The sequence below is a fragment of the Artibeus jamaicensis genome, unplaced genomic scaffold (genome assembly GCF_021234435.1).
Source record: "Artibeus jamaicensis isolate MK-2021 breed Jamaican fruit bat unplaced genomic scaffold, CSHL_Jam_final contig_1128, whole genome shotgun sequence".
Lineage (NCBI taxonomy): Eukaryota > Metazoa > Chordata > Mammalia > Chiroptera > Phyllostomidae > Artibeus > Artibeus jamaicensis.
In genome coordinates, this window is record NW_026521220.1 from 1,908,992 (window position 1) to 1,934,883 (window position 25,892).

The 25,892-nt window shown below is 54.4% G+C and overlaps 1 protein-coding gene across 2 annotated transcripts; it reads left to right on the plus strand.

The window, feature by feature from the left end:
* Positions 1 to 222: 222 nt before the first annotated feature.
* SMPD4 (sphingomyelin phosphodiesterase 4) lies at positions 223 to 23,340 on the plus strand. Of its 2 annotated transcripts, XM_037131471.2 has the most exons (20): positions 223 to 409; positions 3,332 to 3,415; positions 4,822 to 4,908; positions 5,804 to 5,946; positions 6,096 to 6,171; positions 6,456 to 6,564; positions 6,674 to 6,726; positions 7,228 to 7,379; positions 10,061 to 10,193; positions 12,307 to 12,378; positions 15,355 to 15,441; positions 18,141 to 18,286; positions 18,873 to 18,963; positions 19,251 to 19,351; positions 19,900 to 20,063; positions 20,556 to 20,761; positions 21,120 to 21,353; positions 21,594 to 21,725; positions 21,916 to 22,044; positions 22,173 to 23,340. In XM_037131471.2, the coding sequence occupies exons 2-20, from the start codon at positions 3,377 to 3,379 to the stop codon at positions 22,500 to 22,502; spliced, it is 2,484 nt and encodes an 827-aa protein (XP_036987366.2). In that variant the 5' UTR covers positions 223 to 409; positions 3,332 to 3,376; the 3' UTR covers positions 22,503 to 23,340. The 2 variants fall into 2 exon arrangements, with proteins under 2 accessions (XP_036987366.2, XP_036987367.2); XM_037131472.2 differs by lacking the exon at positions 15,355 to 15,441 and having other exon boundaries at positions 224 to 409.
* The last annotated feature ends 2,552 nt before the right edge of the window (positions 23,341 to 25,892 follow it).

Genomic DNA, 25,892 nt, shown 5'->3' on the forward strand with positions numbered 1-25,892 from the left:
TGCAGTGCCTGTAATACAGTGGGCGCTCAATAAATGCTTGTGGGACGAAGGGCAGTCAATGCACAAAGTGTAATTGTTCTGCGCCAGGATACCCCCTTGGCGGCGCGTAATTAACAACCTCTCCTGATGCGCACGCGCGCTGTTTGCCGCGGGTTCGGTGCACAAGCTCAGGAGTGGGGCGCCGGGGCATCCCACCCACCGCGCACTCATACAGAAGTGAACCCATCAACCTGGGCCGCCTTCGCTTTCCGCACGCGCCTTTTGAGATAGCCGCACGAAGAGGTAGCGGCGCGTTTCCCGCCGGGCCGGGGGGCGTGACGCCTCGCGCAGCTTGATGACGACACTCCGGCGCCGGATAGCAGAATAGTAGCCGCAGTCCGTGAGATGAACGAAACTATGGACTCCACAGGTGAGTGTGGCCGAAGCCGCGCGCAGGATGGTTCCGCGTCCCGGCAGCCTCCCCGAACTTCCGCCCAGGGTGTCTCGGTTTCTCCGCGAGCCCCGGGTTCGGGCCGGCGGGGGAGCCGGGGGTCCGGGCTACGCCCTCCTGCCACCTTCCCGCGCGGCTCACCATGCCGTCCCGGTGGGTGCTCGGTTAACGTTCGTTGAACGAGTTGGGAGGAAGGAGAACTTCGAGTTAAAGTTGAGCCTTGGACTCAACAAACCCAAAGAGTTAGGTGTGAGACCCAGCCCGAGCCTTCCTCCCTGGGAGGCTCGATTTTTTTCACGCCTCAGTTTCCTCACCTGTGGTAGCTTACAGCAACTAAGGGGAGTCCTTGGCAGTAGCGTGATGTGCTTGGCATGATCGGCAACGAGGGCTTCCGCCCCCGGAAGAAACCCCAGACCGAAGCAGCTCTTGCAGAAAGTGGTCGTTGAAGTGGTGGGATGAAGCAAACGCTGGGTGCACAGTGCAGAAGGAGGTCATGGGGGGCGCCTGCCCGTGGCAGGGCCAGAGAATAGACACTGCCATTCTTGGAAAGACCCCTAGTTTGGCGCCTCTGGCCTCATTCCTTCAGGCCTTGCCCCTGCAAGCTTCCTCTGAGCAAGGAGGTGCTTTCACCTCATCTCTAAAACTCTGCCTTCTGCAAACAGTTCAGGATTTTATGCCACTTTAGTCATTTTGGTCATTTGGTCATTGGATTTAGGACTGAGGTGTTTTATTTGTTTTAAGCCTTCCTTACAACGGAAACTGAGAGCTAGTTTAAGAGTTGAGCCCTGGCTGGTGTGGCTCAGTGGATTGCGTGCTGGCCTGAGAACCCAGGGGTTGTAGGATCGATTCCCAGTCAGGACACACGGGGCGGGGGGGGGGGGGGGGGCGTTGGAGAGCCAACCAGCTGATGTATCTTTCACAGGTCAGTGTTTTTCTCCCTTTTTTTCTCCCTCCCTTCCCATCTCTCTAAAGGTAGATAAACAAACAAACAAACAAAAAAGAGTTGAGAAAAACCTTGGAAGTCTTTGTATTGCCAAGTGGCAGGCACATCTGTCGAGCCCTCAACTGCCTACACAGCCCCCTTGCACCCAGCCACTCTCTCTCTGTCCACATTAAGCTGTGATGTGCCCCCTCAGTGCCCTTACTCAGGCTGTGGGCAGAGCTGTGCCAGGAAAGCCATCAATTAGCCCATCATTTCAATGAGGCAGGCTTCCTCTCTCTACAGATCACGTCTGGATTATTTCATTTCCTCACCTGAGTGGGCAGAGAAGTAGGAACCTGGAGAGTTACTCCTGACTCTGATGGACAGACCAAAGGCTCCCTTGGCAGGCCTTGTTCACCCCTCCCTTTGTTCTCACAGAGCACGGGCAATACAGAGGATGTTCACCCACCTGTCTCTGTGAGAGATGAGTGGGGAGGTCTCTGTATTTGAATGTTGGTTCCGCCGTTTACCAGCTTGGTGAGGGCAAGGGACTTGCCTTCACTCTACCTCCGTTTCCTCATCTGTACTGACCTTGTAGGGTGTTTTTTTTTTTAAGAAAATTTTCCATTTATTTTTTTAGAATAAAGATTCAGTGCACAAATACAGCCCAAAGTCAAAAGAAAAATAGCTTTGCCCTGTCATTTCCCTAAGAAAGCACTGCAGTTATTCAGAATAGGCCTAAAGAAAAAAATAAGAGGAATCCTTTGAGTTCTAGGTTTCACAAAAGGACCACATATTATGCTATGTATGCATTGATCTGATGTGCAAGTGTGCAATAAATATATACACGTACATTCCTATCTGCTTTATGTCGTTCTAGGGTATTCACAGATCAAGCTGAGAATCAGAGGCGAAAGGTCGTAACAGAATGAAAGGAAAGGATATGTGATTTTTAGACGAGTAGAATAATAATTAGTTAGTTAATTAATTCAATTTTGGAGCAAACTCAAAACGTTGTTTTGAAATAAGTGGTACCTCTAAGAAGTGTTTACTGCAATACTTGTTAAATGTTACTAGTCAGTGTTTTGATAATAGCACTGACCTGGAATATATGGTGATGGTAACATAGCTCTCACGGTCTTAGAATTCCTCTAAATGGCCAGCTATAGCTACCAGGTATCTTTATAAGCATTTTCAGAGTTGTGTAGCTCAGCCTTTTAAAAGATAACTAGCTCATAATCTACTTCTTACGTGGCTACTTGAGTTGCTCGTTGACCTTGTAGGGTTTTTGTGTGGATGTACTTTCTCTTTTTTTGCTTAATGAATTTAGCAGCTTAAAACCTCACCCCTTTATTATCTCACAATTTTATAAGCAGGCTTGGAATTTTTGGCTTAGGGTCTCACAAGGCCGAAATCACGGTACTGGCTAGCTTCGCTCTTACCTGGATGCCATGGAGAAGTAGCTCCTTCCGGACATGTTCAGGTTGCTGTCAGAGTCGAATTTTTCAGAGGCACAGAACTAAGGGCCCTGTCTCCGTGCTGGCTGTCAGCCAGAACTGCTCTGTGTTTTATTTTGTGGTCCACTAACCTGGCCCTTTAATTGTGTCTGCAAAGTCCTTCACAGCAATACCTAGATGAACGTTTGATTGAATAACCAGGGACGGGCACTCAAAGGGCTACCTTAGAATTCTGCCGAACACTGAGAATTAAGTGAGAAATATATGAAGAACCCTTAGAACCAGGCCTGACAAGAAGCAAGCGCTATACCGGCGTGACCCCGAGTTCCCAAGGGTTCACTACCACGGAGATGGCTCTGAAGCTGGCTGCTGTGGACCTCGTGAGAACAGCGTGTCTGTGATGCGTGGGGCATGGCAGTGCAGCATGTGCTGAGTTATACACATGTTTTCCTGGGCATTGTGAAGCGAAGCAGTATTCTGTGGTTTGGCAGGTGTTGAGATTCCATCCTTGCTTTTCCACAGTGGTTTCCTAAGACGGCCACTTTCAACTCTCCACGGGAGGCTGCTATGGCGTTCCCTTACCTACAACAGCCCAGCTTCCTGCTGGTAAGTATCAAATGCCCACGTGAGTGCCCTCGCGAGTGCCTGTGTAATGGTAGTTCCAAGCTGGGGGACTTGAGAGTTCTTTCCACTGCCTTAACTCCACAGTGGTTGTTTGGGGAACGTGTGATGGAAATAGCACTGCCCTCGGGGTTGAAATCCTTAGGCTGCCTCTGCCGGACCTTGGGTTTACTCACCCGCTGAGCCGTGGTTTTCTCATCTACAAGGCAGGTTGATACAAACGTCATTTCCCCCTGCTTCTTGGGGTATGAGGAGGAGCAGCGACTCAAAAGGATGTACATTTGAATTTTTAAATATTGTAAATTCTTACACAAAAGAGTAATAATTATAACTGTCATCAGTGAAAGGTCGTGGGACACTGCTGTGTTGAGGGCGACTAGTCCTGCACTGTAAATACTAAACATGACGCAGAGGAGTGGAGCGTGAGGCACATGTCAGTGGTGAAAGTTTGAGATTTCAGTTCCCAGGAGATACTTCACAGAAACGTTTCTTTGGAAGGACATTCTTCCTCGGCGAACTCACCAGGGTTGACAGAGCCAACCATGGCCTCTACAGCCCAGGTCTTCAGCTCTGACTGAGGCCCCCAAGGACTCCGCCCTCGTCTGGAGGTGGACAAGGCCTTAGACAACCCTGGGCAAAGCTCTCTTCCTTGAAACTGGGCCACTTCCTCTTGATCTTCATTCGTGCAGCGGCTTCTTTTCTTGGCGTAGTCGGGATACGCACACCCCATGACCACGAGTAGATTCCTTCGTCTTGTCCCTAAATGCCGTCTGCTCTTTCTGCCGCCTTCGTGGTTAGTGCCAGCACCTGGCCGGAGCCGTCTGCGGTTTTGAACCTGCCTGTTTCTTCAGGTTGTGAAGGTTCAGTAGGTTCATAAGGATAGTTTGGTTAAGGGCTTAAATGGCAACAAAGGACACCCTCATTTCACTGGACGTTCTTACGATCACAGTGGTGTGAACCGTGGGTGGGCAGTCACGCAGGGAATTTCCAGTTCGTGCACACACACCTGGTGGATGCTGTGGTCTGTGAGGGGAACCCTGCTCCCAGGGGCCTCTCCTGGGTTCGGGGCTGACCCCCTGCTTACGGGTCAGCCAGCAGTCGGTTTTATTTTGACAAAGTGAAGCTCTTTGAGGTAACTGGCAATGCCTAACAGGTGTTGAGAAGTAGGCCTGACAGTTGCTGGTCTGGAGAGCATGGGACCTCTCTTCTAGTAGCATCCTTTAGGTCACTGACACGTGCATGACCTGACGTTTGAGCTTTTAGGGAATCAGGCCAGTGCTGCGTATCTCACTCCAGCCTGCCATTGGGCTTCTGTTTCGGCTCCAGCCAGAATATCATCAAGAGCTGCCGAACGAACATGCTAATGATTTTTTTGTTGTTTCTTCTCCTAGGCTACTCTCAAAGCTGACTCTATAAATAAACCTTTTGCACAGCGATGCCAGGACTTGGTTAAAGTCATCGAGGATTTTCCAGCAAAGGTACAGCTCTGCTAGCATCTCTCTGGGGCACGTCTCACGGCATGTCTCTCCTTGAAAATGTTGTTGCAGACCCTGGTTCCTGCCCCCGGGCACTGTGCCACGCAGAGGCCTGACCCGGCCCTGTGGCTGTGACATTGGTGGATACATTTAAACACGTGACCGTGTAGACCAATGGTTTTCGGTTATAGATGCTTCTGCCCCACGTGGGGTGCTTGGCAATGTCCAGGGACATTTCTAGTTGTCACATGGGGTTGGTGCTCCTGGCATTGAGTGGTAGAGGCCAGGCGTGCTGGTGAAGCATCCCGTCGTGCACAGGACAGCCCCCACAGCAAAGAAGTGTTCGGCCGAAAATGTCAACGGTGCCAAAGTTGATAAACCCTGATGTGAACACTGAAAGTGTGCATTTGCATCATATCCAGAAATGTCCGGTAGTAAATGGGGTGAGTTCAAGAGGCCAGCCTGGGAAGGGGTTACTGCCAAATAAATGATGGCAGGTCTCGGTTTCAGGGGCTCACTTTGAGAAAGAATGTTGCCACCTTTTATAGTAAAGCTCTCCTCAGATCAGAAGTGTTTGACATTTTTGAGGAACTTTAAAGATGCTGACTTGTATAACCGGCCCAGATAGAAAGCACTGCTTGGTATCGCACGGGGCTGCAGTGAAGGAATCCACGGCTGCTGCTCCTGTCAGCGCAGCTGTGCCAGGTTCCTGAGGGCGCCGGGCTGGTCCGTGGGCCTTTGAACCAGGGAGTGACATCCCCAGAGGTCAGATCCGGCTGGGGAAGAGGGCAGCACGTGGTCGCGGTGCAGGACTGGCGCTGGCACATGGCCCAGCAGTGGGCTCACCCAGCACTGTCCGCGGTGAACCTGCCCGAAGCCCTACTTCCCACTGTTTCAGGAGCTGCACGCCATCTTCCCGTGGCTGGTAGAGAGCATTTTCGGCAGCCTGGATGGTGTTCTCCTCGGCTGGAACCTCCGCTGCTTGCAGGGACGCGTGAGCCCTGTAGAGTACAGCCTTGTGATGGAATTTCTAGACCCCGGGTAGGTAGGTTTGTCGCCTGAGGAACTGTATGTGTCCTCTGGCGATCTCATTTTTAAAGCACTGTACTGTTTAAAGTTAAGAAACCAGTCGAAACAAAGTGGTTTGCAGTTCATATGCCCTGTTCTTGTTGGTTTAATTTCATGTTCAGTGGCCCAATGATGAAGTTGGTTTATAAACTTCAAGCTGAAGACTATAAGTTTGATTTTCCTGTCTCCTACCTGCCCGTAAGTAAGCCGTGGGGGTGAGAGCTGTGCTTGGGGCAGAGCCCTAACCAGTTGCTGCAGGGGCGGTGGGTGGGCAGGGGCCCTTGATGCTTGCCGGTCTTTATGGGGATGATGTGAAAGATTCTAGGTAAAGACTCTTTTGCTCAGGTGCTATGCAGAGCACAGTACTGTTTCCACAGGGTCCGTGGGCTGACCGCCTCCTCGGTGGCTTTCCCAAAGGGCCGCGCCGTATGTGGGGCGCCGCGTAGGAGCCTGCCTGCGAGCCTGCCTCCCTCTCCCCACAGGGCCCCGTGAAGGCGTCCATCCAGGAGCGCGTGCTCCCCGACAGCCCTCTGTACCACAATAAGGTCCAGTTCCCTGCCGCCGGGGGCCTCGGCCTGAACCTGGCCCTCAGTATCCTTTGCTGGCCCCGTGGGCGGGGAGGCCGGGGTGGCCAGCACAGTGCAGGGGTGGGGGAGGTGGCCCAGCAACTCTGCCGTTTGCCCCCTGATGCTGCCTTCAGATCCGTTCGAGTATTACATGTTCTTTTTCGCTTTGAGCCTCATCACTCAAAAGGTATAGAAAGAACTCCTCTCGGCAGAGTGCTTTTCTGGAGGCCCTGTGAGGGGTGGGGGCTGTGGCCCCGGGCTTTTGTTTTCACGCAGCAGGGGGAGCTGGGGACTTGGCCTGGGAGCCGGCTGCCAGCCTTGCTTTCCCTCCCGTTTCTCCTCCTCCCTCCCTGCCTCCTGCCCCTCTCCTCCCAGCCTTTGTCCTTCAGGCCGTCCTCACACAGGGGAACAGTTGGGTGGGCAGACTGGACAGGTGATGTGTGGCGACCTAGGCACCTCGAGTGACGGTCGGGGTTCCCGCAGGAGGTGCCCACCGGATGTTGGGGCAGGGTGGGACTCTGCAGGTTTCGTTAGGCTGTGTGGTGGGAGCTTTTCTCCTGGCGCCACCCTCAATGCTCACGGCTGGCCGTGGGCACAGCCCACATCCCAGGGCCTTTGTGTGATTGCTGGGGTCCGCAGCCGGGGCGGCTGCCCAGAAGCACACGCTGACTCGAGTTTTGTTTCCCAGCCACTCCCTGGGGCCCTCCACATCCGTACCTCAGACTGCGCGTACTTCATCCTGGTGGACCGGTACCTGTCGTGGTTCCTGCCCACAGAAGGCAGCGTGCTCCCCCCGCTCTCCTCCAGCCCCGGGGGGCCCAGTCCCTCCCCAGCTCCCAGGTAGGCTCTCCGGCTACCCTGGGTCTTCTGCAGGGGAGTGGCCTGGTCAGTAGGCATTGCTCATGGGACGATGGTGCCACTCTTTGTTCAGGGCTCCCTGCTTTTTCTCATGCCTGAGATTTCCCAACCCCAGCTGCCATAGCACAGACCAGAGGGCAGGGGTGAGGAGGGGGTCTGTGTTCTGGCTTTCAGAGGCCGTCCCTGGTCAGTGGTCAGGCCCTGTGGCTGCAGGGCTCTGCTGTGGGGACGCGCTACGTTCTGCCCACAGCAGCCCTCCCCATGCGCAGCAGCCAAGCCCTACACCGAGGTGGTGAGAGGGTGGTAGGCGACTCGAAGCTGCAAGCTGGTTGAAGGTGCTAGGCTGATAGTTCTGGAGAGAAAGGCCTTGCAGGCAGCCACGGAAGGGTTGACCTGTGGGCGAGTAACACTGTCATGCGTCACTTGATGACAGAGAGACATCCTGAGAAACGTGTCATTAGTGACTTCATCGTGTGCAAACATAGAGCACACTTACACAAGCCCAGATGGCGTGTAACCTGCTGCACACCGAGCCTGTGTGGCTACAAACCTGCACAGCACATTCCTGAGTACCATAGGCAGGCGTAATGGAATAAGTTCATGTCTCTAACATGGAAAAGGGGCCCTGGCCAGGCAGCTCAGTAGGTTAGAGCCTCGTCCGGATGGGCCACGGTGGCGGGCGCCACCTCCAGTCAGGGCGCACAAGAGGCGACCAGCGAAAGCATCAGTAAGTGGAATGACAAGCCGATGTTTCTCTTTCTCGTTCTGTCTCCCTTCCTCCGTCTAAAAATCAATTGATAGAGAAAAGAATTTCAAAAGTAAACATAGAAAAGTGAAAATGGAGTATAAAAAGTGACACACCCGCATAGGACGCGTCCGTTGCTTGGGGCTTCAGGACCGTCAGTGAGTGAGTGCTGAGCGAAGGTGAAGGCCCAGAACACTACCTTACACTATCGCAGGCTTTATGAATACTGTACGCTTAGGCAACACTAGACTGGTGTTTTAAAAACAGCCTTGTAAAAAAAAAAAAAGAAACAAAAGGAGACCAAAAAATAGTACAGGGTCACACTAAGAGGCCTCCAGGCAACAGAAGTCCCTCGGCTCCATTGTCACCTTAAGGAGACTGCTGCTGTGTGCGCGCTGTGGGTCGTTTCCCTTTTTAAAGCCTCATGAATGTGTGAGTCACTCTCACGCAGGGGCCACGCTAATGTTCTCCGAATCGTTGTTCACATCACAGCCGCTGACGTGAGCACGCACTGTGGTGTTGGCCAAAACGCTGTGACGTGGGGCACGACTGTAGTGGGAATCTGAGAGCTCCAGACCCAGGTCTTGGCCTGAGCCAGAGAAGAACTTTTCATGCCGCTCTGAGCAGACCGGGCTGTGCCGAAGGAGCTTGTACAGCCGGTCTCAGCCCCGACGGGAACTGGGGCCTTTGAGCTGACCCTCCTCAGGAGACCTTCCTGCCCTAACAGCCGCTGCCTGCGCTCCTCCGGGCCTGCCCTGCCTCACTGGCCCACTCCTTCCCTGGGAAGCTGCAGGCAGGCTCGTCCTCGCACATGCTGGCCTGCCCCACATCTGGCGCACGCCGTACCCCAAGCTCACGTGTGCGGACAGCTGCATCCAAGGAAAGGGGGATGGAAAGGGGAAGGGAGGGGTTTGGGGTGGGCCAGATTCATGCCACCTCAAAAAGGCAGACCGCAGCTGCCAAGTGGTTTTCTGGCCCTGATTTTGTTGCCTTGTTTTTACGTATTTAAGACTTACAAAAATAGTTGCTATTTTTAGACGCTCCGTGGGTCTACAGTGGTTCTTTATATTATGCATAGACCAGATCTCTGAACTGTCTTTATCCTTTATCTGTTTTTTTCTGGGCCCTTAAGTTACAGACCCAATGACGACTATCTCCTGGTATTTCAGAGTGTAATTCCTAATAGCGAGTTCACTGTCCTTCATAACCACAGCACTTCTTTCCGAATCAGGGAGTGAGTATTAGTGCAAGGCCACTGTCTAGTCCTCAGGCCCGACTCGGGTTTCATCAGCTGCCCACTAAGGGCTGTTAGCTGGCCGGATGCGGCGCAGGGGCACTCACTGCGTACAGTTGTCTCTCTAATCCTCCTGAGTCTGGAACTGAATCTTGGTCTTTCCTGACCTTGACACCTTAGAAGTGTGAAGTCTAGGTGTGTGTGGAGTGCCCTTGGCCTGGCTTCTCAGTTATTTTCTCAGTTTGGGTGTTTGGTGGGAGCACCGCAGCTGTGGCCCCTGGCGGCCATGGGCCCCATTATTGGTAGCATTAGCTTGCTCACTGGGCTAAGGGGGTGTTGGCCATGCTTTTGTGCTGTGAAGTTAAGTGCTCTGTGCCGAAATTCATTAAAAAGGGGAGTTTAATGGGAAGCTATACAAGGCTGCAGTTATCACTGGTGTTAGCCACCCTTGGCCAGATCAGTCATTGATACGATGCTTGCCGAGTCGTGATTTTTTTCATTTTCATTACTTCTGTGTTTACTAGGGACTTTCTCGTTCCCGTTGTTTATTTGTATATACCAGCATGGACCGGGGGGTGGTCGTGTGATTCAGCAGGTTGCAGTCGTTGCTGCAGTCGTTGTTTTTGGTGCCCCGGTTGTGCCCGTGGGAGTCCTGGACAAGGGCTGTTTCTGTGTCTCCCTCAGGACACCAGCCATGCCCTTCGCCTCCTACGGCCTCCACCACACCAGTCTCCTGAAGCGACACATCTCGCACCAGACGTCTGTGAACGCAGACCCTGCCTCCCATGAGATCTGGAGGTCAGAAACTCTGCTGCAGGTGAGAACCGAGGCGGCTCTTCTCTGCTTTCCTTTCAGATAAACTGCTCAGCCACCTTCCACCCCAGGGGGGCAGAGGCTGGAAGACTTCTGTGACATTTAGAACATGGACGGGAGGAAACTCGCCCCCCTGTCTAACCCGTGTCTCACTGGCAGTGTTTGTCATCCCAGGAGGCTCGGTCTGCCCAGATTTGTTTGGTTTTTCTTGTGGTGTAATCAATGCGCAGTCTTACAGTTGCCAGTGGGGCCATGTGAATGCTCTCCCCACCACACTGTCCCACTCCCATGTGCTTAGTGGGCGTTTTCTGTGGTCACTGTCCTGTGGATGTTAAACGTTGCCCTGGCAACATTTTTGTAATGCTGAATAGAGAGTTCCTTTGAAGCCTTCACCTTGGTTAGCAGGCAGCCCCCAGCCCCTCTGTGGAGGTGGCAGTGCCCCTCGTCTGCCCTTGTGTGGCTCCAGCTTCTCCTGCAGGCTTGGTCTGGCTCACTCCCGCTGCACAGTGCTGGCCGCCTCCCAGGCCTGGTTTTCTCGCCTTGGAGAGTGAGGTCCAGCTGGTTCTGAGATTCTATCCCTGCCACCTTGTGTATAACTCTTGGCATGTGGGTTGCTGTGTTTTTAGAGGCTCTGTGTTCTTGTCACAGCTAGGAGGTGGGACAGCTGGAATCCATCTTCCCTGTTTGCCAAGGAGCCTGGTGCTTCAGATGGCTCCCGGTCAGTGTGGGCTGTGGGCTCCGCTGGCCTGGGGTGATGACAAGTGACCATGGCATGGGCTTACAGGACAGCACTGGAGGGGTCTGTCCTAGACTGAAATGCTAGTGCTTTTTTTAAAAAAGCTTTTTTCTAAGTTACATAAAATACACGTAACATAAAATTTGCCATCTTAACCGTTGTTAAGGGTCAGGTGTAGTGGTGTCCAGAAGGTGTCCAGCCATGTAATGTGAAAAATAGAGCCCTGGCTGGCATAGCTCAGTGGACTGAGCGCGGGCCTGCGAACCAGAGTATCGAGGTTCGATTCCCAGTCAGGGCACATGCCTGGGTTGCAGGCCAGTTCCCAGCAGGGGACGCATGAGAGGCAACCATACACTGATGTTTCTCTCCCATTCTTTCTCCTTCCCTTCCCCTCTCTCAATAAATAAATAAAATATTTTAAAAAAAAAGAAAAAAATAGAGACATTTATTGAAGAAGAGAAAAAAATACAAGAAATACTAAACATAGGACAATGACACCTCAGTTCCCTTCAAAGTAGGCACCTTGGGACCTCACACAGTGCTCCCAGTGTCTCCTCCACTGTTCAAAACACTGTGAAATCCTTTGTTGGAATCGCCATCAGCTGCCCCGTCGTATTTCCCTGAATCTCGTCGATGGACTGAAATCTCTTCCACAGTGGCCGCATCATTTTACGTTCCACCAGTGGTGCGTGGGGTGCCAGTTACTCCCCTCCAGCGCTCATCATTCCCTCTTGTTTTGTTATAACCACCCGAGTGGGTATGAGGTGGTATTTCATTGCAATTTTGATTTGTGTTACTGTAATGATTAGTGGTATTGAGCATTTTCTCATGTCCTGTTGTCTATTTGTCTGTTTTTGGAGAAATGTCTATATAAGTACTTTGCCCATTTTTTAATTGGGTTTTGTGTTTTGTTTTGTTTTGTTTTGTCATTGAGTTTTAGGCATTCTCTATATATTTGGGACATTAATCCCTCATCAGATACGTGAATTACAAATATTTTCCCCCACTCTGTGGCTTACTTTTTTACTCTCAATAATATTTTTTGATGCACAAAAGTTTTTCATTTTCATGAAATCCAATTTGCCTGTTTTTTCTTTATTGCCTGTGCTTTTGAAGTTTCTTAGCCATTGCCAAATTCAGTGCCATGAAGGTTTCTCCCATACTTTCTTCTAAGAGTTTTGTAAGTTTGGCTCTCACATTTAGGTCTTAGATCCATTTTGAGTTAGTTTTTGTCATGGTATTAGGAAAAGGCCCAACTTCATTCATTTGCATGTGGATCCCCTGTTTTTTTTCAGCAGCATTTGTGGAAAAGACTGTTCTTTCCCCAATTGGTCTTGACACTCTCACGAATTCATTTGACCAGCTGACGCTCTTTTTGCAGGTTTTTGTTGAAATGTGGCTTCATCATTATTCCTTGGAGATGTATCAGAAAATGCAGTCCCCTCATGCCAAGGTATGTCACCACAGTTTTTCTTTCCATCGCCTGCTCTGGTCCTGGTGTCTCTGGTCAGCCTGCTACTTCTTGTCGTCGATATCAGTTAGTTTCCAAGTGCTAAGGGACCCTTGATGGTGGGAAACAAGCCTGCCACCAGCCCTCACTGAGGTGCTGCACAGCAAGTGCATTTTGTTTTGTGGCGGGCTTGCACCCGGGGGCTGGAGGCCTGTCCTCCCGGGGTCCTTCCGAGCCACGTCCAGAGCCCCCTTCCTGGTAGCAAGAGCAGATGAGGTGGTGGTGCTTGTGCTGTGGGGGCAGGGGGACCGCCGATGCTCCTGGGAGTCGTGTCTGAGTCCCCCTCTACCATCACAGCGCCTCCTCCAGGGCATCCGCAGGCTTTTTTGGTGGTTGGGGCCTGACGCCCTCCTGCATGTGGCCTGGCCTGTTTCTCCTCCTCGCCTTTCCCCCTTCGGCCGGGCTGCACACTTGTGTGCAGAGGCGTGGAGGTGGTCAAGACCCTGGCAGGCTCCCAGGGTTGCTGTCCCTGGGGCCCATGGCCCACTGGCCCACCCGGAACAGAACAGTTCTACTCGGTTAGTAAGAGGGGCACTTGGGTTCGTGCTCTGAGAGACTGCAGTGCGAGGCTCCTCAGACTTTGCTTTTTCGTCACTGCCAGACAAAACCCTCACAAGCTTCCTTAAGAATTAGGACGTAGGTTTTGTTTAAAAATGGGAAATGGCTGTCTGTAACTTTCCCTCTGATTCTGGAAGAAATGGCGGTTCTGTTCCTGCTGCAGAGTCTCAGCAGCCAGTTCCATGGCCCCAGTGCTCTCCGTGTGGAGGGCTGGGGTGCAGCCCTCCTATTACTACTCTTCTAAAGTGCAGGGTGCCCCGAGTCTCCTTCTCTGATGTCACACGGGAGGAGGAGGGGAACAGGGGGCTCTGTTCCGGGCTGGGCCTCTCACGTCACAAAACTCTTGCGCTGCCCTTCCTGCTTCCAGAGCGGACTCTGCATGTTCCTGGCTTTCTCGCGGGATCCTGGGAGGCTCACTTACCCTGTGCGTGTGGCTTGGTCTTGCAGAGGCAGAGGCCACTTCACTGCATTGCTTTCCTGGTCTGCTCATTCTTGGGTCTTCTGAGCCAGTGGAAACAATGCCCACTTTAACTTTTAGCAGATGTGTGAGGCAGAAAGGCCTTTCTGGGCTGTCACCTGTGAGGATTCTGAGTCCACACGGGGAAGGGGAAGTAGCCTGTCCCTGCTGGGACAGCGGGGGCCTTTCCCTTCTCTCCACATTTGCTTCCTCTTGGTCAGACCACAGGGTGGGTGAGAGCTGCTCAGAATGGCTGGGAGCAGGTGGCGGGGAGGGCAACAGTCATTCCCACCAGGCACCCAGGGAGGTTCAGCCCTTTGCCTCCTATTGAGGTAGAAAAACAAAACCTGGAAAAACAGGGTGCGTGAGAAGCTGGGAAAGACCGCTGTAGAGGTCTGCTCCATCTGAGGCCTCTTGTTATTCATCCAGGCCCATACTGCACCGCATCGCACCACATGGAAATCACGGCAAATGCTGGTTTTAGGGAAACAGGAAGCATAGCTCCTGGAATCCCCCAGTGCGTCCGTGGCTGGGCTGGGTGCAGAGATGCATGCTCGCTCCCTGGAGGCCTGGCCTCCACTCCACCCAGCTTGCTGAGTGGCGCTTCTGGAAGGTCATTAAGGATGGCTACATTCCTGCAGGCTGGTATGAGGCTGCCCTGTGTCCCCACAGGCTAAGACAGGGCCCCAATAGGAAAACTGTGCCCCGCATCCTCACTGAGAACTGCAGCTGAGCCCAGGGTCTGGCCCAGAGGAAGGCTGTGAATGGCCAACACCCCCTTGCTGTGCTCCTTCCGACCCCTGCTCCGCGTGTCTCTGGCTGTGCCTGTCTTCTTGGAGTCCAAGCCACTCTCTGCCCTCTCCTGTGTGAGGCATGCGGCTCAGGCACGGCCCTTGCAGAGCAGGGTGTGTGCTGGGGCTGCCTCTGGACTATGCTTGGCTGACGGAGGGCTGCTTTCTCAGGGAGGCAGGGTGGAAGGTCCAAGGGTGGGCCCGACAGGATGCTTGCTCAGCTGTCATCCCCGTGCCTCGGGTTCAGGGCTCCAGCTGCCTCTGGGAATGTGTGACCATGGCCAGATTCTTGCCCTTGGGACCGATGAAAGTCTCCGTGTATCTGGAGGCTGGGGGCTCCTTGGTGAGGTAAAGGCTGGTCTTCCCAGAATTAGAGCCGAGAGCGTTTGCACCTCCTTTAACAGTATCCAGAATGTCCAGTGTGGAGGGCGTTTGGCAAGGTCTGGAGGGCTGAACCTCTGCTCACCTCCGTGCCGCCTTTTGGAACCAGCCACGGTCAGGACAGAATACTGATTGGATCTTAGACACATGGGAAGTGTGCCGGTAGATTTTTCCTCGGGGGCAACCCGGGGAAGTCCAGTAAATTACATCTTTTTGTGTTCTCGGCAGGAAGGCCTCCATCTAGAACTGGTTCCTAAAAAAGTTTCTTTCCTGAGCCTCGAGCCTTCAGGGCCTTGGTGGTTGGCAGTGTATCCCAGCGAGGCGCCTGGGCTCCTGGCTGGCTGCAGCATGCATGCACGGTGCCAGCGGGGTCGGGAGAGCGGGAGCCTGTGGAAGGAACCTGAGTCAGGCCGGCTTCAGGGAGCCGGAAGGGCCCCCGGGCCCCCAAGCCCCAGTGACATGGAGGCCGTCAGGCCTCCCAGTGACCTAGAGGGTCCGTCCACCCCTCTGCCTGGCAGGTACCGCTGGGAGGGGCTTGGTCTGGGTTGCTGAGAGGGTGGCCTCACTGGCCTGAGGTTGGTGGGCCGTGATTAGTAGGATTGTCACTGACGTGCTTTTGTTTTTTGTTTTTTTCTCCTTACTTCTGGGCTCTCACTTTTTCTTTCTTTCCCCACTCTCCCCTTTCCCTCCCCTTCCTCCACCCTGTCTGGCTTCTGTGTTTTGTTGTCTCAGCTGGAGGTTCTGCACTACCGACTCAGTGTCTCCAGCGCCCTTCACAGCCCTGCCCAACCCAGCCTCCAGGCCCTCCACGCCTACCAAGTACTGGCTGCTCTTGATCTGTTCCGTTTCACCCCTGCCCTGTGGTGTAAGCCACAGAGCTCATATCAGTGCAGTGGTAAAACAAGGGCATGGCTGGGAGCCTGCTGGGGCTGCTATAGAGACCTGGTTCACACAGAGCAGGGTCCTGGGGCTCGGGGGGGAGACTGGCCCTTCAGCCTGGCACGGCCTCCAGGTTTGCGGAGTAGCCAGGGTTTGGGATGTACAGCCATGTGGCAGGGAGTGCGGCATGTGATCCCTGCTGGCTGTGGGGTCATCAGATCTGCCTGGCCAAGCCTCAAGGCAGCTGATGTGTCACAAGTTCTCTGGTATTGTGGGGGCTCCTTGCTTGGCCCTGATTCAAGGGAGTGAATATCTCTGCCTGTGCTGTGGCCCCACTCACCCTGCAGTGCAAGCCTGGTACTGAGGAAGTGACTGAGCACATGGGGGGCCCAGGGGCTGCGGGCAGTGCACCTGCTGACCTGAGCCTCTGTGTGAGGCAGAGGGGCAGGAAAACTCTGGGCTCGGCCCTCTCGTTAGAGATGCGGGCGGTCCCTGGACAAGTAGTCCTGGCCTTCTACAAGCTCAGTCTCTTGTGGACTCATGGAGTCCTCCACAGATGGACAAGAGTGAGCTGTGACCTCATGGAGACTGCAGTCTGCTCAGGCAGAAGCGAACAGCGTGACAGATTCGCGGTCAGCCCCGCAGGGTGTTTCCTCATAGTTCACTGATGTGTGAGATGAGCCTGGAAGTCCAGGCAGAAACAGCCAGTGGTGTATTTGGAGCCAGGCTCCCAGCCAGGAGCCTGGCTATTTCACACAGCATTGAATTTGAACTCCAGGTAAAAAATCTTGTTTTGCTGGGATGGAATAGTCAGCGTGCAGCACATATTGGGGGTTTCTGCTCAGAAGCAGCAGCAGCTGCAGTGAGAAGGGAAGAGAATGTTCCAGAAGGTTTAGCATGGGCCAGCTGAACACAGGAGTGGGTACCGCTCCAGCCTCTGTTGGGAGGATCTCACTCAGCTCAGGGAAGGATCCCTGGAGAAATGTCTGGCTGCATTTGCTCCATGGCTGGGGGCCGGGGGCCCTGGAATGGGCTTTGGAAAAGTATCCTTAGAAGGTGGAGGAGGCCGCCTGCAGATGTAGCAGAGGCCCGTGGGGCTTTGGCCCAGGAGGGTGTGGAGTTGGAGGAAAAGATTGACTTGACAAACCTGGAGGGAAAGTGGCTGAGGGGGTTATGGTGTGGTTGCTGGGGGCCTGTGGCGGGGGGAGCCTGGCTCTCCAGAGGCAAGAAGGATGGGTAGAGATGGAGCAGGGGTCCCAGTTCCCCTGCGCATGTCCACAGAAGGGTCAGCAGCCAGGAATGAGGAAGGGGAGGGCTCTCAGCAGGGAGTTTCGGCCTGGAATTGATGCCCTTCTAATCTTTTTTAATCCTCACTGAGGATATGTGTATTGATTTGAGAGAGAGAAACTGGCCACCTCCCATATGCAACTCTGCTGTGGGGATCGAATGTGCAATCTAGATGCGTGACTGGGAATGGAACCTGCAAGCCTCTGGTATATGGGGTAACGCTCCAACCAACTGAGCTACCTGGCCAGGCCCCAGTCTTTTATTATTAAGTAGTAAATTCATTGCATAAAAACTTAAAAGTGCAGGTAAGCAGAAGAAAATTACCTTCTGCTCCATAGTATCATCCGTAGATGTAGGGACCTGCAGGGTGTGTCACCTGGGCCTGTGGTGGCATTTCCACGACAGGAGAGCTGTGTAGACAGTGCTGGGAGCAGAGCCCAGCAGGCTGGCTTCCTGAGCCCGTGGGGGCCTGTGTCACTGGGTGTGCCAGGAGGTGGGGCCCGCACCAGCCTCGCACCGCTCTGCGGCGGGATGAGGCTGCCAGACCTCTTCCAACAAGTTTGTTGAGGCCATCGAGGGCTGGGGGTGAGTGCGGGGAGAGGAGCGTGTCCATCTGGACAGCCGGAGCGTGTGGTGGGAGCAGTGGGTCCCGCCTTCCCATGTGTCCTCTGTCACTAGGAGGGCTCCACCCTGCACTCCGCCCCTGGACAGCTGACAAACAGGCTTTTCGCTCGGGTCTGGTTCTCAAAGATACTATGAGGACTCTGAATCAAGCGTTTGGCTCACAAGGTGGCGGGTACTCTGGCCTTTGGGGTTGTGCTGACTCCAAGTTCATTAGCAAGGGGAGGGCTGTGCCCTGGGGGGAGAGCAGCAGGAGGAACTGGGGATTGCTTCACCTGTGAGCTGTCTGCACATACCTGGGAGGCAGGGGAATACCCCGAGTCCAGATCCCAGGTGGGATGCTGGCCTGCCCTCCCACTGCTCCTCATCCTCTGGCTGGCCGGGAGGTGAGGACCCCTGACAGCCCGGATGGACAGCCGTGACAAGGCACCCACGAGGGGTTCAGATAAGGGGTTCAAGTGTTCAGAGAAGCACTGGGCCAGCTTGTCTGCTTCAGCAGTTGTCCCAGGCACACTGCAGGCTTTGCCACTCTTAGCCAGTCTCAAACCCTGCGGCGCCAGGGTCATCAGCGGGCAGCAGGCTGGGTGGGGCCCCAGGTGGTCCTGCTTCCAGCTTGGCCCACAAATCCCGTGGGGAGAGCAGAGAGATGGGCCCTGGTGGGACGTGGTCAGACGTGGGGGTTCTAGCTCAGAAGGATCTGGGTTCTGACGCCCTGCCCCTCTCCACCATAGGAGTCGTTCACGCCCACCGAGGAGCACGTGCTGGTGGTGCGCCTGCTGGTCAAGCACCTGCACGCCTTCTCCAACAGCCTGAAGCCCGAGCAGGTCTCGCCCTCCACCCACTCCCATGCTACTAGCCCCCTGGAGGAGTTCAAACGGTAGGTGTGGGGCTGTGTGCCGGGCTGCTGTGCTTCTGCCTGCCTCCGTGTCCTCCACATGTGTTGCCCACAGTGACCTCTGCCTGGGGCGTGTGGGCCAGGTGGGCAGACGCGTGTGAGGCCTCTGCAGGGTGGGTCAGGTGGGCAGTCACTGTGTCCCTCCTGGCTCTGTCTCCTCATCCCTACCCTGGCCTCAGAGGTGGGTGGGGGAACCCAGCTGCTTCTCTGGCTTTTGTGGCCTTTCCTTCCAGACCAGGCCTCTGACGGAAAGAGCCACGCTAGTGAGGGAGAGGCCCTGTCTTGTCCCTCTTGTCCCTTCCTTCCAATTGGCAGGCAAAACCGATGGGCCGGGGAGACCTTCACAGTCGGGTGGCTCAGTTCTGTGCAGCCCCTCCCCCTCGTCAGGCAGGGAAAGGGCTGGGGCCATGAGCCAAGCAGACAAGTACAGGAGCCACATTGTACGGCCACCTGCATGCAGTGTGTCCTTGGGACGTTCCCTAACCTCTGAACCGCAGTTTCTTCCTCAGAAGAATGGGGCTAAAAATACGAAGTCTCGCCGCTGAGGCTCGCACTTCCTCTCCTGCAGGGCCGCCATCCCCAGGTTTGTCCAGCAGAAGCTCTACCTTTTCCTGCAGCACTGCTTCGGCCACTGGCCCCTGGATGCGTCGTTCAGAGCTGTGAGTGTGGGTCCTGTCGCGCCTCACTGACTGTGCGTGGCCCCACTTCTGAAGGGCTGTTGGGAGGGTTAAACATCCCGGGGGGCACTGCGTCCCTCCAGTGCCCTCTGAGGGGAGTGCAGGCAGAAGCCAGAACCTGGCGGCCCCCCACCTACCCCAGCAGAGCGAAACCCCACAGCTGGAAACGTGCTTCTGTTCCCACAAGCTGCCTCCTGAGCCAGATGGCCCCAGGATCTGGCCCAAAGCCTGTCCCCCACAGCCCATGTGTGTGCACACACATCTCGCAGGTCCTGGAGATGTGGTTAAGCTACCTGCAGCCCTGGAGGTACGCGCCTGACAAGCAGTCTCAGAGCACCGATGGCCAGGCCCGCTGCGTGTCGGAGAGATGGTGAGCCTGGCACCCTGCCCTCCCCAGGGCAGCTGCTCCGGGGGCCTCCCGGGGCTCTCCTCTGAGGTCCTGCACAGTGGGCGCACCGGCTGCCCCTCCTTGATTCTGCTGTGTCTTGCCTGGGCCCCGGGGTTGGTTTCTGTGGAAATAGGCCACCTGCTTCCCCTCTGTCGCCTTACCATTATCGTCTCCCTCCGATGTATGTTCACGCTCATCCCCAAACCTCCCTCAGCAGCTTTTTTACAACAGCCACCAAACATCCCGTCGGCACCTCCGATCGCTACCTCCTTTGCATCCCTTGGCTGCCCTGGAGGCCTTGGTGCTCTCGTAAAGCACCTCGTTCTGGGGAGGATCCTTTGTCCTCAGGGGCCTAGGTCTTGCTGGTCTCTGTCCTGCCATCTCCTCTGCCACCCCCAGACCCCGCCAGACTCCCCCAGCCGCCATTCTTGATACTTCCATGAGGTCATGACTGGGGAGAAAGGGGCAAGGCCACGTGGTCCTTGCCCCCAATAGGAGATCCGGCCCCTGACTAGTGTCCCGGTCCCCAGGGCACCCTTTGTGCAGGAAAACCTGCTGATGTACACCAAGCTCTTCGTGGGCTTCCTGAGCCGTGCACTGCGCACCGACCTGGTCAGCCCCAAGAACGCACTTATGGTGTTCCGAGTGGCCAAGGTCTTTGCCCAGCCCAACCTGGCTGAGATGATCCAGAAAGGTAAGCCCTTAGCCTTTGGAAGCTGCACTTAGAGAGCGACTCCCAGACCCTAGATGTGCCTCGTGGCTTGTAGGGGGGCCTGGCGAGGAGTGGCATGGGGAGTCCTGGTGCCCAGTGGCAGGGTGGAGGTCTGAGCCTGGGCGAACCCTGTTGTCCCCGTAGCTCAGCACCCTGGGCTAGAGTCTGGTGTGCCCGGCAGGACGGGAGCAGATCTCTGAGCTGTCTCACGGGTGACGCGTGGCAGTCTCGGTCCCAGTCCTGCTTTCATCTAAGCCAGCTTTGCTGGGAATTAACTCCCTGTGCTCTCCCTTGGCAAGTGTTGGCCTTCCAGTTGGGACCAGCAGGGGCTCTGGGAGCATCAGGACCTGCGCCCTTTCACTGCATGGTCACTGCTGTTTGGGAACCTCAGGAAGCACTTAGGGAGCTGGCCAGTGGTAACTGGGTATTTTGTGTCCTCGGAATCCAAAGCCAGTCCTGTGTCCTGCCTTCCAGGTGAGCAGCTGTTCCTGGAGCCCGAGCCCGTCATCCCCCACCGCCAGCACCGGCTCTTCACCACTCCCACGTTCTCCGGCAGCTTCCTGTCGTCTTGGCCACCGGCTGTCACTGACACCTCCTTCAAGGTGAAGAGCCACGTCTATAGTCTGGAAGGCCAGGACTGCAAGTACACCCCGATGTTCGGGCCAGAGGTCCGGACGCTGGTGAGTGGGTCTGGGCTGCGCCAGCCACAGGGCCATCCTGACCCTCCGGGACAGCGAGCCAGGAAGGGTGCGCGTGTTAGCTGGGGAAAGGAGGAAGGTTAGGCGTTGAGTGCAGACTTCCTCCCCCTTCCCTTTTTTGTTCAGGGAAGTCTAGTTGATCTCTGATAATAGAGGCAGTGTTTGTCGGAAATTCCCCACATTTAGAATATGCATCTTAGTTTTTCAAACTCTTCATTGTGTGGAAGGCACCCCTCCTGGCCCTTGGCAGGCTCCCCCAGGATGGCCTGCTGGTCTGTTGGTGGTTGGGTGTCATGGAGTGGCCCCATCAGAGCTGGCTGACCTCCCCTCTGCCCCGCAGGTGTTACGCCTGGCTCAGCTCATCACGCAGGCCAAGCAGACAGCCAAGTCCATCTCCGACCAGTGTGGGGAGAACACAGCTGGTCGCCCCTTTCTGTCATGGCTGGGCTTCTACCTCTCGGACACAAACAGCTCCTACCCTGCCAATGACCTGGACGATGTGGGGCAGGACAGTGTACGCAAGACAGACGAGTACCTGGAAAAGGCCCTGGAGTACCTGTGCCAGATGTTCCGGGTATGAGCCCTGGGGCCGTCCCCTCCCTGGATTGGGTCCTGTGGCCATTGTCCCACTGCTCAGCCACGGACCAGAGCTCAGCATGGATTCTGCCATAAAGGGGCCTATGTGGGAGATGCTGGCCTGTGCACGCAGTGTTATGTCTGGGTCCCATCGTTGTCACTGCCCGGGGCCCACTGGGTTGAAGACAGTTTCCTCCCTTCACCTGGAAACTGAGAGCCGGTGGTTTCTCTCCAACAGCTCAGTGAGGCCCAGCTCGCCCAGCTCACTCTCGCCTTGGGGACGACTCAGGATGAGAATGGCAAGAAGCAGCTCCCGGACTGCATCGTGGGTGAGGACGGACTCATCCTCACACCCCTGGGTCGGTACCAGGTAAGGCCCACATCCCAGAGGGGCCTGGCTCTCCGGGTCACTCCAGGCAGCATAGCTGGTGGTCTCACCAGCCTGTCCCCATCTCCCATGAGCAGAGGTGACTCTGCTGAGTTGTTTGCAAAGGCGTGTTTCCTGGATTGCTCCTGTGGCTCAGGTTTCACCTGGGGCTCACCTCTCCTGCTGCTTCTAGATCATCAATGGGCTGCGGAAGTTTGACATCGAATACCAGGGGGACTCAGAGCTACAGCCCATCCGGAGCTATGAGATTGCCAGCCTGGTCCGCTTCCTCTTCCGGCTGTCCTCTGCCATCAACCACAGGGTGAGTATGGGTGGGAGGGCAGCATCCTCGCCTCCGGGCCCCTTTTGTCTCAGAGCCGTGGGGAGGGGCTGGGTGGAAAGTGTGGCGCCTGCCTACTGCCCACTTTCCTGTGCCTCTGTCTGCTCTAGTTTGCAGGCCAGATGGCAGCCCTGTGCTCCCGGGCGGACTTCCTGGGCAGCTTCTGTAGGTATCACCTCATGGAGCCTGGACTGGCTAGCAGGCACCTGCTGAGCCCCGTGGGGCAGGGGCGCACGGCCAATCGTGCCCGGGGCCCCAGGCTCAGCCTGCGCTTCCTGGGCAGCTACCGAACGCTGCTGTCGCTGCTGCTGGCCTTCTTTGTGGCCTCTCTGTTCTGCATCGGGCCCCTGCCCTGCACCCTGCTCCTCGTGCTGGGCTACTTCCTCTACGCCGCAGCCATGACACTACTGATGGAGCAGGGCAAGCCGCACCAGCTCTGACAACGAGCCAGCCACTGTCCCCACATGGCCCATCCTGTGCCACCTCAGAGCCTGAGCCCGGTCATCTTCACACTTCTAGGGGGCCCTTTGCTGTGGCCTCCGAAGCTTCGGGAAGAGATCCTGAAAGAGAAGGGTGTGCAGGCCACACTCAGCCCAGAAGGGAGCGGTGTCCAGGGGCCCCTGAGCTGCACGGGACAGGAGCAGTCCTTGGCCCGGCCGCTGGGCCTTCCTCCTTCCCACAGTCAGAGGCCCCACAGTGAGATGGGTTTCGAGGCCTTTCTCTTTTTTAACCGTGTCAGGATTTAGCTGTGTGAAGCCAACCAGCCGGTGCTTCCCCTGAGGGCCCTTGAGGTGGACAGTGTGACATGAGTCTCCTCTCCCTGGGTGACACCAGACAGTGGCTCAGCCTCTGGCTCCAAAGAGGAATCAAAGACCTGAAAAGAGATTGCTGAAGAAATTAAATGATGGTTCTCTGATTCCGAATTTTAAAACTAAGTTTTGCCACCACACTTGGCAAAGCAAGGGTCAGTCTGCGTTCTAGCAATTTGAAGCCTGGGCCACATGGTTCAGCTTCCAAGAAGAGATTAGAACAGGTGCTGGGTGTGGGAGGGGGGCAGCGCTTCGCTCCAGTTCCCACAGGCCCCGAGTCAGCAAGCACTTGGCTCAGTGGTGGCCACGGCCCCGCTGGCCCGGCAGGGCTCGCCGCTGTGGGCACAGGGATACGACAGGACCTCCAGGTTCCTCCAGGTTTGTTCTGCCAGCCTCTGGTGTACAACCAAAGACGATCAAAAGCACTGTTTGTACCTTCAATAAAATCAAAGAGAACCTTTTGAAACCACTTCAGTATTCAAATTACACAACAAGGACACGTCGACTGTCAAACACCGCCAGGGCTGCTGCCTTCCCTCCCACAGATGGCGCGCTGGAGAGGGCCACCAGCACCGGCCGTGTCTCTGGTGCGTGTGCTGGTGGTGGCGGTGGTGCTTACGTTTCCAAACCAGCAGTTAGACTGTGTGTTCCGATGTAAACTGGCATTGGGTGGCCTGTGACCGAAAACCCCATCAGGCTTGTACCTGACTGTGGGTCTGAAGACACCCGTTCTCAACCCTGAGTCATGCCTGGGCTCAGGCTGCTGGGTGTCCTGCTGTGCCTCACCCCGGGGTTGGGGGGTTCACTGGAAGCAGCAGCGGACAGGCAGGTGCAGGCAAAGTGGCTGTGATGGAGACGGTGGGCCCCAGAGGTTTGGGGGTGCAGGCCGAGTGGGCCTCCGCCAGCTCAACCCCCGAGGTCGCTCTAAGCTGTGAGGACTGTGCCTTCTGTTTCGGTCGGAGTCAGCTTTAATGTGGGGAAAACTAGTGATCCTGGAACGTGGGTTGCAGTTTCTGTGGCCTTGGGAAGCTGAGGGTCACACTGCCGCTGGGAACCGAACTGTACGCTTGGCAGCCCCACACGGGCATCTCCCTGGCCATGCCCTGGGGTCAGCGTCCCGAGATCGGCACTGAGGGACTAGCTGCTGTTATCAGACTCAGGCGGAGAGATGAGAGGTGAACACTGCCACCTGGCGGCCAGAGTGAGACACCAGTGGCACCATTTCGCCCCCACACCCCCTTCTCTGCTGCCCCTGACAGAATTCCATCCCTGCCCAGGTTTTTCTCTTCCCTTTTTCGTTTTTTAGCCTCACCCGAGGAAATGTTTTTTTCCTGATTTTAGAGAATCATCGAGTGGTTTTTCTCCCTTATGTGCCCCAACCAGGGATTGAACCCACAATCTTCTCATATATGGGATTACGTTCCAACCAACTGAACCACCCAGCCAGGACACTCTCTTTCCTACTGAAAACATCTGCCGACACCCCACTCTGTTCAAAATACACATTCATCAGCTATGAGTAGCCACCTACTGTGTGCACATTCAGCTATGCTGGGGGGACAGAGTCAGCAGGGCCACCACAGCTCTGGGACCTCCCGGTGCAGAACCAGGAAGAATGGTGAGGGTGAGAAAGGGAGGGACTGGGTTCAGGTGGCCCAGGGCCTGGGAGGTGGCACAGAGGAAGCAGATGGCAGACAAGAAAGGGGTAAGTAAGTATACATTACTATAATGTGCATTATATTTCTATTATTAAATCTATATTACGTAAGTTATATATGAACAAATTACGATTTTATTATTTATGCATTTATGTATGTACTTATTTGTACTGGTTGCCTTTACTGGGTTTGCAGTTACGATGCACCCAAGTCCTCTTTTGAATAGCACTGTGCTACTTCGTGGTAGTGCCGGGAACTTGTAACGGAGCATGCCCAGTGCTTCCCTCTCACCCCGTTTAACATCGCTGTGGCTCATCTCACTTATCCATGGGCTGTAATGGCTAACTCTAAATGCTTTGTTGCTATTAGTATTTTGAACAAACTGTTATCTGTTCAATTAATACGAGAAAGAAAATATTTTACTTTTGTTTACATGAAGAAGTGTTCTTCATGTAAAAACAAGTTCTGACTTATGTAACTTTTCTTTCTGAATAACATTTCTTGCAAAGCAGGAAATGTTACAAACTTGGGACAACTACTTGTGACAAAGTCCCTCGATTTTTATTTAAGAACACACTGTCTTTCACGTTTGAAAGAAAATTTAGTGGATAAGCAGTACTGTACATTGGTAGGTTTTTTCCTTGCATTGCTATAAATATTTACCTTCACTCTTATTGCTTGCATGGTTTCTGAGCTGTCTAGTATAATTTTATCTTTGCTCCATTATAGGTCTTTTCCCTCTTGTTTCTTTCAACATTTTCTTTTTAATTTTCTGCAGTTTGAATATGATATGCCTAGAACTAGGATTCTTTGGAGTTTATCCTGCTTGGTGTTCCCTGGGCTTCCTGGATATATGGTTTGTCTTTCTTTTTTTTTTTTTTTTTTTAAATTTTTTTATTGATTATGCTGTTACAGTTGTTCTATTCTCCCCCTTCATTCCCCTCCACCCTACCCCCGTCCCCACCATTACCCCCCCTTTAGTTTATGTCCATGTGTCTCAAGTTCTTTAGATTCTATATTTCCCATGCTATTCTTGCCCCCCCCCCTTCTATTTTCTATCTACTGTCTATGCTACTTATTTTCTGTACCTTCTCTCCCCTTCTCCTCCTCCCACTCCCCTGTTGCTAACCCTCCTTGGGATCTTCATTTCTATGTTTCCACTCCTGGTCTAGCTGTCCTTTTAGTTTGCTTTCGTTTTAGGTGTGGTTGTTAATAACTGTGAGTTTGTTGTCCTTTCACTGTTCATGTTTCTTTAACTTCTTTTTCTTAGATAAGTCCCTTTAACATTTCATATAATAAGGGCTTGGTGATGATGAACTCCTTGAATTTGATCTTATCTGAGAAGCACCTTATCTGTCCTTCC

What these genes read in the sequence shown, in the direction of transcription:
- SMPD4 (XM_037131471.2), top strand. Translation starts at nt 3,377, where the DNA reads ATGGCGTTCCCTTACCTACAACAGCCCAGCTTCCTGCTG. An exon ending in TCGAGGATTTTCCAGCAAAG is followed by an intron (nt 4,909 to 5,803) that starts GTACAGCTCTGC and finishes CCACTGTTTCAG; the next exon opens with GAGCTGCACGCCATCTTCCC. An exon ending in TGGATGCGTCGTTCAGAGCT is followed by an intron (nt 18,964 to 19,250) that starts GTGAGTGTGGGT and finishes CACATCTCGCAG; the next exon opens with GTCCTGGAGATGTGGTTAAG.